The sequence below is a fragment of the Scleropages formosus genome, chromosome 22 (assembly GCF_900964775.1).
Source record: "Scleropages formosus chromosome 22, fSclFor1.1, whole genome shotgun sequence".
Classification (NCBI taxonomy): Eukaryota; Metazoa; Chordata; class Actinopteri; order Osteoglossiformes; family Osteoglossidae; genus Scleropages; species Scleropages formosus.
Genome location: NC_041827.1, coordinates 16,267,232 through 16,281,586, shown reverse-complemented (window position 1 = coordinate 16,281,586; position 14,355 = coordinate 16,267,232). Strand labels below are relative to the sequence as shown.

Sequence of the window (14,355 nt, the reverse complement as noted above, 5' to 3'; positions counted from 1 at the left end):
CCTGGTGATAATGAACTCCACTGAGGATCTATCCAGGACTGTAGATTCTAAAGATGCTTTCATGAAAAACTTCATTGTTGTATCCTTTGGCATCATAATCAATTACATTAATGGAAGTTTTGTGTTCATCTTCTCCAGGAGTCCAGTTTTTTACATGGAATCAAGGTACATACTGTACATTCATCTGGTAATCAATGACATGATTATGCTTTGCATAACAGTTACTTTAAATGTTGTAATCTATACCATGCCATTGATAAATGTGTCAGTCTGCTGTGTTCTACTACTAGTGGGATCTATGACCCATAAGAACACTCCCTTGAGTCTGGCTGGGATGGCAGTTGAACGCTACATCGCTATCTGCAAGCCCCTGCGTCACTCACAGATCTGCACCATGAGAAGGACCTACATGCTCATTATTCTTATCTGGACTGTGACATTTATCCCTGAACTGGCTGATATTGTCATTTTGTTCCTGACTCGACCACTAACTATTTTCACCTCCAGGATTTTGTGTTACCCTTTGGCTATATACAATACATCCTATCATTTAGAAAAAGCCGTTGCAGTAAATGTACTTCTCCTGTCTTTTGTGTGGATTACACTGATCTACACCTATTTCAGAGTTTTTTTCGCTGCTAAAACTGCTACCACTGATCCAGTTTCTGCTAAAAAGGCTCAGAACACCATTATACTGCATGGTGTACAGTTACTGTTCTGTATGATGTCTTATATTAGTCCTTTGTTGGAATTAATTCTTCTCCCACTCTTCCCCAATGATAGAGGTAAAATATTGTTTTCAAATTATTTCATAACAAATATCTTACCACGATTTTTAACTCCATTTATATATGGGATTAGAGACCAAAAATTTGTCTCATATTTTAAAAAGTACTTTTCAGTGTGTAGTGGAAAAGTCAGATCAGTAAACTGAAAAACTAAAGTAACAAAAATAAAAAAGAAGTTATACACACACACACATTTTCAGAACCGCTCATCCCATACGGGGTCACGGGGGAACCGGAGCCTACCCGGTAACACAGGGCGTAAGGCCGGAGGGGGAGAGGACACACCCAGGACGGGACGCCAGTCCGTCGCAAGGCACCCCAAGCGGGACTCGAACCCCAGACCCACCGGAGAGCAGGATTGTGGTCCAACCCACTGCGCCACCGCACCCCCAAAAGAAGTTATAATAAAACAGAAATCATTTGGTCATTCCTGCATTAATTTCACTATGCATATGCTATTATGTATTGATCACAGAAATTTCCAGTGACCGTAAATTCAGAGTAGGCCGGGTGCGGTGGTGCAGTGGGTTGGACCGGGTCCTGCTCTCCGGTGGGTCTGGGGTTCGAGTCCCGCTTGGGGTGCCTTGCGACGGACTGGTGTCCCGTCCTGGGTGTGTCCCCTCCCCCTTCAGCCTTACGCCCTGTGTTGCCAGGTTAGGTTCCGGCTCCTCGCGACACTGAATGGGACAAGCGGTTTAGACACTGTGTGTGTGAATTCAGAGATGAAAGGTGCTATCAGATTACCATATAAGCCTAGAGCTCAGAGAAGTTTTTACTGATGGTAGCAGAGACAGTCCTCTGTGAAGAATAGATTGGACCTTGTTTCTGAAATCTAGTACCCTCCTAAAGTATTCAGGATAAAAACCTCACATTATTCAATGTTGCATACACAAATAATTGAAATCTGCATAAAAACAAATTACTCTGAGCAAGACCTTTGAGGGTAACCATTTATTTTAAGGATACATCTCACAACACAATTACTTGTCAGCTAAAGTGTACGCTGTGTTCAGTCCACTCTGAATGAGGTGACAAGAAGCACTGGGAAAAGTAAAGCTAAATAAATATGTATGTCAAAAAAGTCAGTAAATTGTTGCAGATATTTTATATACCAAACTTTTGTCCTGCTGATATCATCGCCCTCTTTGTTTCTGTTGCATCCAGACATGAGTAAAGTATAACGACCCTACGTGCAGAGTGTATTCGGAAAGTGCACAGTGCAAACTGCAAAGTACAGAGTAAAGGTGAAACAGAGACAGGACACAGAGACACACAGTGTGTTCTCTCAAACGTGAAACATGAACCACAAATCTGTGAGTGGAACTTGAATATGGAGGGGCTTCAAAATACCGGACTGGAACCTGGACCTGAGAACAAAAGACAGGAATTGACAGGCACTAGGGATTGGAACATAAACACTTATGGAAGAAGAATTTGGAAATAAATGAGTTTGTATTTCTCTGAATTCATCCTGCTGCTGTCATCTTCATCAGAGTCATCAGTGAAAGTGTTCAGTGCACAGTGGCCTGAAGCTATTGCGTAGACAAAATTACAAAGTGACAGTAGGCAGCACAGCAATATGTGTGGTACTCTTGTTTCTGGGCCTGAAACCAGGACCACAGTTGCTTCTTTTATCACATATTGAGCTATATTAAAAAAATGGTCCCTCATTCTATTTGTGTGCTCTGAATTCAGAAATAAAACATGCACTCATTCTTAAAGAAGAGTAAAAAAGCAAAATTTTCCACTTTGACTAAAATGAAGCAGATGGTTTAATGCAATCCCCTTTCCAAATGTATCACTAAATGCTGTGCACTGAACTGAACAACATCAAAATTTAGTAATCCCTGAAAAACTGTTGGATTTTGTAGTTTTTAGGGGTGTGACCTCATGGGCAGAGGCATCAGTAGACACAGTATGAAAGCATCCACTTCAACGCACGTGGCTGCAGAACCTCCAACCGAGAGACATCCTCCTCACCTATCTCTTCTGAGGTCGATTGTTCTGCTCTGTTCTCTGGGTGCAACCCCGCGTGATACAAAGAAAGCGAGTTAGCATCAGCACTTGAATCTGCTTTCCTGATCCCTGCACACTGCGTGACAACGTACTGTTTTACAATAAACCTTTTTATTAGTAGAAAGAGTACACTATAAAATAACAATAAAAGGTACAGTATGGTAAATACATAAACCAGTAACATAGGTGTTAATTATCATTATCAACTATTATGTACTGTATATAATTGTCTATGCTATACTTTTATATTATTGGCAACGCAGTAGTTTGTTTACAGCAGCACTACCACGAACACATTACATGTTGCACTGCAACGTTATGATGGCTACGATGTCACTAACTGATAAGAATTTTTCAGCTCCATTATAATCTTATGGGACCACCATCGCATATGCAGTCAGTCGTTAAGCGAAACGTCGTTAAGTGACGCATGACTGCAGTTAGATTTTTCCCCTCAAAAACTGATATTGTTAATTTATTTTTACTCTTCCACAATAGAACTCAAAGTATTCAGGTTGAAAATGAAAAATCTGAATAAAAAACCCATCATAAAAAATTAACGGTAAAAAAATAAGCAAATGAAATACTGCCATTAACAATAAACGCATGTTTCCTATTCTATTTGTGTTTTTGCTAGTTTATTTGCATTTAAGTTAATTTGATTTTGCGATTTTAAATGCAAAAAAAAAATGTAAATAAAGTAATGGGACAATGCCGTAAAAGCAAATAATTGCTTATGGAATTTGAAATTTGAACTTTTTTTTTTTTTTTAAATTAGAAGCAATTCCAGTATGTTGTCACGTCCACGCCCACAACACAAGCGACAACACCTGACTCTGCACTAGCTCCTGAGTAATCGCTCACCCTATAAAGACCGTTGCGGAATCTCGTTTAGGACAACCACCCTTCCTCGCGTTACTTTGCGCACACACTTGCTGTATTCTCTGTTCATGTTCTCTGGTTTTTTGACTCCCTGCTTCATTTTCCGACCACGTCCATGGATCCTCGTTCCTGTCCTGTTCGCCGATCGACCGACCCGTTGCCTGTCCCTGGTTTTGAGAACTTGCCTCTTCCCTCAATTTCAGATGAACAACGCTGCACTTGGGTTCAGCCGTCCCGGCTCCCTGTGTTCCGCGTGACAGAAGATTCCGCCCTTAAACACATGAACCCAGCAGCAGCGCAACACCTGCTAAAGGAGTTGGACACACTCGTACGCATCCTAAAGCCAGAAGTAAGACCTGAGCCCAAAAAGACGCGAACCTTCTTGCAGTTCCAGAGATCGCCATCAGATGTCGCCATGCTCCATCGGTGAAATTCCCGGCCGCCTCCCACTCCGATGAACAGGAGCTGGATCGCTGCATACAACGGGCGATCGCCCTGGATCATCTGGCCCGTGAGCACACACCACAGCTTCCACCAATCACCAGAGATAACCCCGCACCCTTAAGGGTTGTAAGTGGACATCTGACTCCTGTAGAAAGGCAGCGACGCTTTCCAGAGGGCCTTTGCCTTTACTGTGGGGGAGTTGGGCATTACTGGGCCGCCTGTCCGAAGCGGTCTGTTGCAAGGGGATCTCAAGCTAGACAACCCCAGGTGTGTAGACCTTTCCAATCAGTCTCTCAACTCACAGTCCCTATTGTCCTAACATGAGAGTCGCGTCGGATTGTTACGCACGCACTCGTAGACTCAGGATCGGCTGGCTGTTTTATGGACGCCGCTTTTGCAGAAGCCCACGGCCTTCCCACACAGAGCTGCGAGATCACGTTACGCGTGAAAGCGCTAGATGGTCAACCACTAGGGACCGGGGTAATAGACACCAAAACGGTGGAGATCGGTCTCCAGGCAGGGGCCTGTCATATGGAGACCATCTCCTTTTTTATTATTCAGGCTCCTGACATCCCGGTGATTCTGGGTTACACCTGGCTGTCCAAGCACAACCCGGTGTTTTCCTGGAGTTCCGGGGAACTGGTATCGTGGGGAAAGCAGTGCTCTTCCTCTTGTCTTATGACACCTTGCCGAGCTACGTCTATCGAGAGCCCTGACTCTTCACGGCCTCTGACGGTACCAGAGCCTTATGCTGACTTCGCTGAGGTATTTAGCAAGGCTTGGGCATCCACCCTGCCTCCACACCGTCCATGGGACTGTGCCATCGACCTTCTGCCCGGGACGACTCCTCCCAGGGGTCAGGTCTATCCACTGTCCTTACCCGAGCAGAAGGCCATGGAGACGTATATAACCGAGGCTCTAGACTCGGGTATTATCAGGCCATCCACTTCTCCTGCCTCCGCTGGGTTTTTCTTTGTAGGAAAAAAAGATGGCGGTCTTCACCCTTGCATAGATTATCGCGGTCTCAATGACATCACCGTCAAGTATCCGCATCCCCTGCCTCTGATCACTGCCGCGCTCGAACAGGTACGTGGCGCACGAGTTTTTACCAAGTTAGATCTACGAAGTGCGTATAACCTCATCCGGATATGAGAGGGGGATGAGTGGAAGACTGCGTTTAGTACCACACTGGATCACTATGAGTACCTAGTCATGCCCTTTGGACTCGCCAATGCCCCCTCGGTGTTTCAAGCCTATGTCAATCATGTCTTAGGTGATTTAGTTAATCAGTGTGTCCTTGTGTATCTAGATGATATCCTGGTGTTCTCGCCATCAATGGCCGGACACATCGACTATGTAAGACAGGTCCTCAGACGTCTCCTAGATAATGGTCTCTTTGTTAAAGGCGAGAAGTGTCTGTTTCACCAAGAGCGGGTTTCTTTCCTAGGGTTCGTTCTTGGCCCTCACAGGGTAGAGATGGACCCAAATAAGGTCCAGGCAGTGCTGGATTGGCCCCAGCCAACCATGGTAAAGGCTCTTCAGCGGTTCATGGGGTTTGCTAACTTTTACCGGCGGTTCATTCGTGGGTTTAGCAGTGTTGCGGCACCTCTCACCGCATTACTCAAGGGCAAACAGTCCCATCTCTCCTGGTCCAAAGAGGCCAGCATGGCCTTCCAAGACCTTAAGCACCGGTTTACCACCGCCCCGATACTGAAACATCCAGACCCAACGCTGCCATTTGTTGTGGAGGTAAACGCCTCAACCGTGGGGGTTGGGGCAGTGCTTTCCCAGAGGCAGGGAACCCTGGCCAAGCTCTTCCCATGTGCTTACTTTTCCCGTAAATTGTCACTAGCAGAACAAAATTATGACATTGATAACAGGGAACTGTTGGCCATTAAACTGGCATTAGAAGAGTGGAGACACTGGTTGGAGGGGGCTACTCATCCGTTCTTGGTCATCACAGACCATAGGAATCTGGAGTACCTTAAGGCTGCCCGTAGGCTTAACCCTCGTCAAGCCCGGTGGGCTCTCTTCTTTACTAGGTTCCGGGTTACTGTCTCCTACCGCCCAGGGTCCAAGAACACCATAGCGGACACCTTGTCTCATCTCTATGACAAGGATCCGACTCCTGACTCGCCAGAACCCATCCTGCCCAGCACCTGCTTCGTGGCTCCCGTTCATTGGCAATTCACACAGGATCTCCACCAGGCCCAACAGGAGGAACCCAACCCAGCCGACACCCCCGAAGGCAAAGAGTATGTTCATCCCAGGATGCGTTCCCAGATACTCCACTGGGCTCATGACACTCCAGCCGCAGGTCACCCGGGGGCTCGACGGACTGGGGCCCTCCTTGAGAAGACGTATTGGTGGCCTGTCTACGGGAAGATGTACAAGAATTCGTGGAGGCCTGTGAGGTATGTGCCCAGTCTAGGACTCCGAATCAGAAACCGGCAGGAGTGTTGGAGCCCCTTCCGGTCCCAGCCAGGCCCTGGCCTCATGTAGCGATGGACTTTGTCACGGACCTGCCACCCTCAGATGGTAACACAGTAATCCTTGTCATCCTGGACCGATTCTTCAAGTCATGTCATCTGCTTCCTTTGCCCCGACTTCCCACTGCCATGACCGTGGCTGAGCTTCTTTTTCAGAATGTCTTTCGGCTCTTCGGGTTACCCGAGGATATCGTCTCCGACCGGGGCCCTCAGTTCGTGTCCAGGGTCTGGAAGGCATTCTGGTGGAAACTCGGAATGTCCGTAAGCCTCACGTCCAGGTACCATCCACAAGCCAACGGACAAGTGGAGCGGTTGAACCAGAACCTTGGCCGGTTTCTGAGGAGCTACTGTGGGAAGGAACAAGACCAGTGGTCGCGTTTCCTGCCATGGGCTGAATATGCCCATAACTCCCTGTCTCTCTCCTCTACAGGCCTGTCACCTTTCCAGTGCGTCCTTGATTATCAGTCTTCATTGGTCCCGTAGCAACCTGCATCCTCAGAAGTTCTGGCCGTGGATTCCTGGTACCTGCAAAGAGAGGCTGCCTGGCGGGCGGTAAAAGACCACCTCCAAGAAAGCGTCCGCCGGTATAGAGAACAGGCGGACCGACACCGCCGCACCTTATCCTTCCAGCCGGGGCAACGGGTATGGTTATCCACGAGGGACATCCGCCTTCAATTGCCCTCTAAGAAGCTCAGCCCCCGGTTCATTGGTACCTATAAAATCCTGAAGAAAATCACCCCAGTCACGTACTGGTTACAGTTACCCCCACACTTGCGCATCAACCGTTTCATGTTTCTCTTCTCAAGCCCTACAGTACTTCCATTCTCCAGGCCACCCAAGGTGAACCCACTCCTCCCTCACCCGACGTGGAAGAGGAGGACACCTACACCGTTCGCGCCCTCCTTGTTTCCCAACGCAGGCGTGGAGAGCTGTACTATCTGGTGGACTGGGAGGGGTATGGCCCAGAAGAACGTAGCTGGGTGCCAGCCTGCGACATCCTGGACCCATCGCTCATCGCTGACTTCCATCAAGCACATCCTGATAAACCGGCGCCTTGTCCTCAGGATTGCCCTCCTTCCAGGCGCCACAGGGCAGCTGGAGCCACTCGTGGGGAGGGGGGTACTGTCACATCCACGCCCACAACACAAGCGACAACACCTGACTCTGCACTAGCTCCCTGGTTTTGAGAACTTGCCTCTTCCCTCAACTTCAGACGAACAACACTGCACTTGGGTTCAGCCGTCCCGGCTCCCTGTGTTCCGCGTGACATATATCTGCCCCAACAATTTTGGAAATATTCTGTGAGTTTTTTTTTTTTTGTGCGCTGGTCACATTTTACAGCAATACCTCTGCGAAATTACATTAATCAAAAAGAGTTTGGTTCTTAGTTTGCATTTTTAGATATTCAAAATATACCAATTGTTTGTTTGTTTTATTTTAAGAACAGGATACTGGAGTAATTGTACAAATTTGTATCAATAATCTGGATGGGGCTTTTAATGTTCTGCAGAATTTTTTAACATCCTTCAGGGGTGGAGACTGAGTTTTTATAGTTGGAGATGCTTTATGATGGGTTTTTATTACTCGCAATTTTGCATTTTGCATCCTTAGGTCTTTAAGAACAATTAAAACGTTTACACTTTTTGTTTTGACTTTCATATAAATTGTACTCTTTCTTTCTGCTGTACTTTGTCCTTATCATTCTCCTGTACAATTGGTACAAAATCCTGCCATATCTGCCAGTACTTGGTGTCACGTTCACGTCCACAACCCAATTGACAGCACCTGACTCCAGTTCCTCACTAACTGCTCACCCTTTAAAAGACCCTCCTCAGCACCCATACCTTTGTGCAATCTCATCAGGGACAACAGTCCTTCCTCGTGATGTCTCGGTAAGGCATCTCTAGTTCACAGTTCACGTCCTCCGGTTTTCGACCCCTCGCTTTGTTTCCCAACCACGTCCACGGATCCTCGTTCCAACGCCGATTGCCGCTCGACCGACCCTTCGCTTTGTCCCCAAATCATGCCCATTCACACAGGTATTATTATTATTATTATATGGTAATTTTAATTAGAAATGTTTTGCCTCATCCTGACAAATATTCAGCAGGCACAAAAACTGCACATGTACACAATAAACTCCATATTGCTTATTCAGGACTGCACAACAGAACTCCCATCCCTGGATGTGGGAGTTGCTGAGGAACATTGTTTGAGTGGGAACAGATGTTACTTGTAAATAGTGGGAATTGTGAGAAAGATGTAAGTGGGGGCTGAAAGGGATGGATAAGGGGGAGAATGCCTGTTGGGTAGTGTTGCTGTGCCAATTTACGCAGTCAAACCATCTTAAGTAGAGGAGCATATTTATTAAATATATCAAATCTCATGTTTCTCTGGTTTGTATTGCTTTTCACAGATTTTACCCCCATAATAAATGCAGTTTATAATATCAAAACAGAGGTTTATTTCATTTAAATGTAGTGTGGGTTTTGTAAATAAAAACAATCTAACAGTGAGAAAACATTTGAGTATCTTGAGATTACGTGTCCATTTGTTTCAAAGATCATTAATCTTATTCCAGCAAATTTCACTCTCTGCCAATCTTAGTTTTCCCTCTTGTATTACCTCATATACACGCATGCGCAAACATTCACACTAATATGATTTGTCTATATAAAGCAGCAACTCTATGTCTCCAGCAGATGACTGTTGAAACCCATCTCAAGTAAGTTGTTTCTGTAATATCTTAGCTATAACATTTAATTTGAAAATAAAATATTGGACACTAAGTAATTTTTTTCCTGTTAAAAAAAAATAAATTAAATTAATAAACCAATAATTAAATAGTGAACAAAACTGAAGAAAAATGTTATACTGGCTAGTTTTTACATTGAAATGTATTACATTTGATCACACTGAAATATTTTACTTCGTTATCATTGCAGGAAACATTGCAAAGACTGGTGATAATGAACTCCACTGAGGATCTATCCAGGACTGTAGATTCTAAAGATGCTTTCATGAAAAACTTCATTGTTGTATTCTTTGGCATCATAATCAATTATATTAATGGAAGTTTTGTGTTTATCTTCTCCAGGAGTCCAGTTTTTTACATGGAATCAAGGTACATACTGTATATTCACCTGGTGATCAATGACATGATTATGCTTTGCATAACAGTTACTTTAAATGTTGTAATCTATACCATGCCATTGATAAATGTGTCAACCTGCTGTGTTCTACTACTTGTGGGATCTATGACCCATAAGAACACACCCTTGAGTCTGGCTGGAATGGCAGTTGATCGCTACATCGCTATCTGTAAGCCCCTGCGTCACTCACAGATCTGCACCGTGAGAAGGACCTACATGCTCATTATTCTTATCTGGACTGTGACATTTACCCCAGGTCTGGCTGATATTGTCATTGTGTTCCTGACTCGACCACTAACTATTTTCACCTCCAGGATGTTGTGTTATACTTTGTCTATATACAATACATCCTATCATTTAGAAAAAGCTGTTGCAGTAAACGTACTTTTCCTGTCTTTTGTGTGGATTACACTGATCTACACCTATTTCAGAGTTTTTTTCGCTGCTAAAACTGCTACCACTGATCCAGTTTCTGCTAAAAAGGCTCAGAACACCATTATACTGCATGGTGTACAGTTACTGTTCTGTATGATGTCTTATATTAGTCCTTTGTTGGAATTAATTCTTCTCCCACTCTTCCCCAATGATAGAGGTAAAATATTGTTTTCAAATTATTTCATAACAAATATCTTACCACGATTTTTAACTCCATTTATATATGGGATTAGAGACCAAAAATTTGTCTCATATTTTAAAAAGTACTTTTCAGTGTGTAGTGGAAAAGTCAGATCAGTAAACTGAAAAACTAAAGTAACAAAAATAAAAAAGAAGTTATACACACACACACATTTTCAGAACCGCTCATCCCATACGGGGTCACGGGGGAACCGGAGCCTACCCGGTAACACAGGGCGTAAGGCCGGAGGGGGAGAGGACACACCCAGGACGGGACGCCAGTCCGTCGCAAGGCACCCCAAGCGGGACTCGAACCCCAGACCCACCGGAGAGCAGGATTGTGGTCCAACCCACTGCGCCACCGCACCCCCAAAAGAAGTTATAATAAAACAGAAATCATTTGGTCATTCCTGCATTAATTTCACTATGCATATGCTATTATGTATTGATCACAGAAATTTCCAGTGACCGTAAATTCAGAGTAGGCCGGGTGCGGTGGTGCAGTGGGTTGGACCGGGTCCTGCTCTCCGGTGGGTCTGGGGTTCGAGTCCCGCTTGGGGTGCCTTGCGACGGACTGGTGTCCCGTCCTGGGTGTGTCCCCTCCCCCTTCAGCCTTACGCCCTGTGTTGCCAGGTTAGGTTCCGGCTCCTCGCGACACTGAATGGGACAAGCGGTTCAGACAGTGTGTGTGTGAATTCAGAGATGAAAGGTGCTATCAGATTACCATATAAGCCTAGAGCTCAGAGAAGTTTTTACTGATGGTAGCAGAGACAGTCCTCTGTGAAGAATAGATTGGACCTTGTTTCTGAAATCTAGTACCCTCCTAAAGTATTCAGGATAAAAACCTCACATTATTCAATGTTGCATACACAAATAATTGAAATCTGCATAAAAACAAATTACTCTGAGCAAGACCTTTGAGGGTAACCATTTATTTTAAGGATACATCTCACAACACAATTACTTGTCAGCTAAAGTGTACGCTGTGTTCAGTCCACTCTAAATGAGGTGACAAGAAGCACTGGGAAAAGTAAAGCTAAATAAATATGTATGTCAAAAAAGTCAGTAAATTGTTGCAGATATTTTATATACCAAACTTTTGTCCTGCTGATATCATCGCCCTCTTTGTTTCTGTTGCATCCAGACATGAGTAAAGTATAACGACCCTACGTGCAGAGTGTATTCGGAAAGTGCACAGTGCAAACTGCAAAGTACAGAGTAAAGGTGAAACAGAGACAGGACACAGAGACACACAGTGTGTTCTCTCAAACGTGAAACATGAACCACAAATCTGTGAGTGGAACTTGAATATGGAGGGGCTTCAAAATACCGGACTGGAACCTGGACCTGAGAACAAAAGACAGGAATTGACAGGCACTAGGGATTGGAACATAAACACTTATGGAAGAAGAATTTGGAAATAAATGAGTTTGTATTTCTCTGAATTCATCCTGCTGTTGTCATCTTCATCAGAGTCATCAGTGAAAGTGTTCAGTGCACAGTGGCCTGAAGCTATTGCGTAGACAAAATTACAAAGTGACAGTAGGCAGCACAGCAATATGTGTGGTACTCCTGTTTCTGATCCTGAAACCAGGAGCACAGTTGCTTCTTTTATCACATATTGAGCTATATTAAAAAAATGGTCCCTCATTCTATGTGTGCTCTGAATTCAGAAATAAAACATGCACTCATTCTTAAAGAAGAGTAAAAAAGCAAAATTTTCCACTTTGACTAAAATGAAGCAGATGGCTTAATGCAATCCCCTTTCCAAATGTATCACTAAATGCTGTGCACTGAACTGAACAACATCAAAATTTAGTAATCCCTGAAAAACTGTTGGATTTTGTAGTTTTTAGGGGTGTGACCTCATGGGCAGAGGCATCAGTAGACACAGTATGAAAGCATCCACTTCAACGCACGTGGCTGCAGAACCTCCAACCGAGAGACATCCTCCTCACCTATCTCTTCTGAGGTCGATTGTTCTGCTCTGTTCTCTGGGTGCAACCCCGCGTGATACAAAGAAAGCGAGTTAGCATCAGCACTTGAATCTGCTTTCCTGATCCCTGCACACTGCGTGACAACGTACTGTTTTACAATAAACCTTTTTATTAGTAGAAAGAGTACACTATAAAATAACAATAAAAGGTACAGTATGGTAAATACATAAACCAGTAACATAGGTGTTAATTATCATTATCAACTATTATGTACTGTATATAATTGTCTATGCTATACTTTTATATTATTGGCAACGCAGTAGGTTTGTTTACAGCAGCACTACCACGAACATATAACATGTTGCGCTACAACGTTATGATGGCTACGATGTCACTAGCTGATAAGAATTTTTCAGCTCCATTATAATCTTATGGGACCACCATCGCATATGCAGTCAGTCATTAAGCGAAACGTCGTTAAGTGACGCATGACTGCAGTTAGATTTTTCCCCTCAAAAACTGATATTGTTAATTTATTTTTACTCTTCCACAATAGAACTCAAAGTATTCAGGTTGAAAATGAAAAATCTGAATAAAAAACCCATCATAAAAAATTAACGGTAAAAAAATAAGCAAATGAAATACTGCCATTAACAATAAACGCATGTTTCCTATTCTATTTGTGTTTTTGCTAGTTTATTTGCATTTAAGTTAATTTGATTTTGCGATTTTAAATGCAAAAAAAAAAAAAAAGTAAATAAAGTAATGGGACAATGCCGTAAAAGCAAATAATTGCTTATGGAATTTGAAATTTGAACTTTTTTTTTTTAAATTAGAAGCAATTCCAGTATGTTGTCACGTCCACACCCACAACACAAGCGACAACACCTGACTCTGCACTAGCTCCTGAGTAATCGCTCACCCTATAAAGACCGTTGCGGAATCTCGTTTAGGACAACCACCCTTCCTCGCGTTACTTTGCGCACACACTTGCTGTATTCTCTGTTCATGTTCTCTGGTTTTTTGACTCCCTGCTTCATTTTCCGACCACGTCCATGGATCCTCGTTCCTGTCCTGTTCGCCGATCGACCGACCCGTTGCCTGTCCCTGGTTTTGAGAACTTGCCTCTTCCCTCAATTTCAGATGAACAACGCTGCACTTGGGTTCAGCCGTCCTGGCTCCCTGTGTTCCACGTGACAGAAGATTCCGCCCTTAAACACATGAACCCAGCAGCAGCGCAACGCCTGCTAAAGGAGTTGGACACACTCGTACGCATCCTAAAGCCAGAAGTAAGACCTGAGCCCAAAAAGACGCGAACCTTCTTGCAGTTCCAGAGATCGCCATCAGATGTCGCCATGCTCCATCGGTGAAATTCCCGGCCGCCTCCCACTCCGATGAACAGGAGCTGGATCGCTGCATACAACGGGCGATCGCCCTGGATCATCTGGCCCGTGAGCACACACCACAGCTTCCACCAATCACCAGAGATAACCCCGCACCCTTAAGGGTTGTAAGTGGACATCTGACTCCTGTAGAAAGGCAGCGACGCTTTCCAGAGGGCCTTTGCCTTTACTGTGGGGGAGTTGGGCATTACTGGGCCGCCTGTCCGAAGCGGTCTGTTGCAAGGGGATCTCAAGCTAGACAACCCCAGGTGTGTAGACCTTTCCAATCAGTCTCTCAACTCACAGTCCCTATTGTCCTAACATGAGAGTCGCGTCGGGTTGTTACGCACGCACTCGTAGGCTCAGGATCGGCTGGCTGTTTTATGGACGCCGCTTTTGCAGAAGCCCACGGCCTTCCCACACAGAGCTGCGAGGTCACGTTACGCGTGAAAGCGCTAGATGGTCAACCACTAGGGACCGGGGTAGTAGACACCAAAACGGTGGAGATCGGTCTCCAGGCAGGGGCCTGTCATATGGAGACCATCTCCTGTTTTATTATTCAGGCTCCTGACATCCCGGTGATTCTGTGTTACACCTGGCTGTCCAAGCACAACCCAGTGTTTTCCTGGAGTTCCGGGGAACTGGTATCG

General features: G+C 44.8%; 2 protein-coding genes across 2 annotated transcripts; both read left to right on the top strand.

Moving 5' to 3' along the window:
- On the top strand, positions 1-952 carry LOC114909350 (odorant receptor 131-2-like). Its single transcript, XM_029247920.1, has 2 exons — positions 1-165; positions 291-952. Exons 1-2 carry the CDS (start codon positions 111-113, stop codon positions 932-934), a joined length of 699 nt encoding a protein of 232 aa, XP_029103753.1. The 5' UTR covers positions 1-110; the 3' UTR covers positions 935-952.
- Positions 953-9,570: 8,618 nt separating this feature from the next.
- LOC114909311 (odorant receptor 131-2-like) lies at positions 9,571-10,530 on the top strand. Its single transcript, XM_029247612.1, has one exon. It carries the CDS (start codon positions 9,589-9,591, stop codon positions 10,510-10,512), a length of 924 nt encoding a protein of 307 aa, XP_029103445.1. The 5' UTR covers positions 9,571-9,588; the 3' UTR covers positions 10,513-10,530.
- The last annotated feature ends 3,825 nt before the right edge of the window (positions 10,531-14,355 follow it).

Bases quoted from the DNA above. Each gene is read 5' to 3' on its own strand.
- LOC114909350 (XM_029247920.1), top strand. From the start codon at position 111: ATGGAAGTTTTGTGTTCATCTTCTCCAGGAGTCCAGTTTTTTACATGG. The intron at 166-290 runs GTACATACTGTA...TTCTACTACTAG, and splicing joins GTTTTTTACATGGAATCAAG to TGGGATCTATGACCCATAAG.
- LOC114909311 (XM_029247612.1), top strand. From the start codon at position 9,589: ATGAACTCCACTGAGGATCTATCCAGGACTGTAGATTCTAAAGATGCT.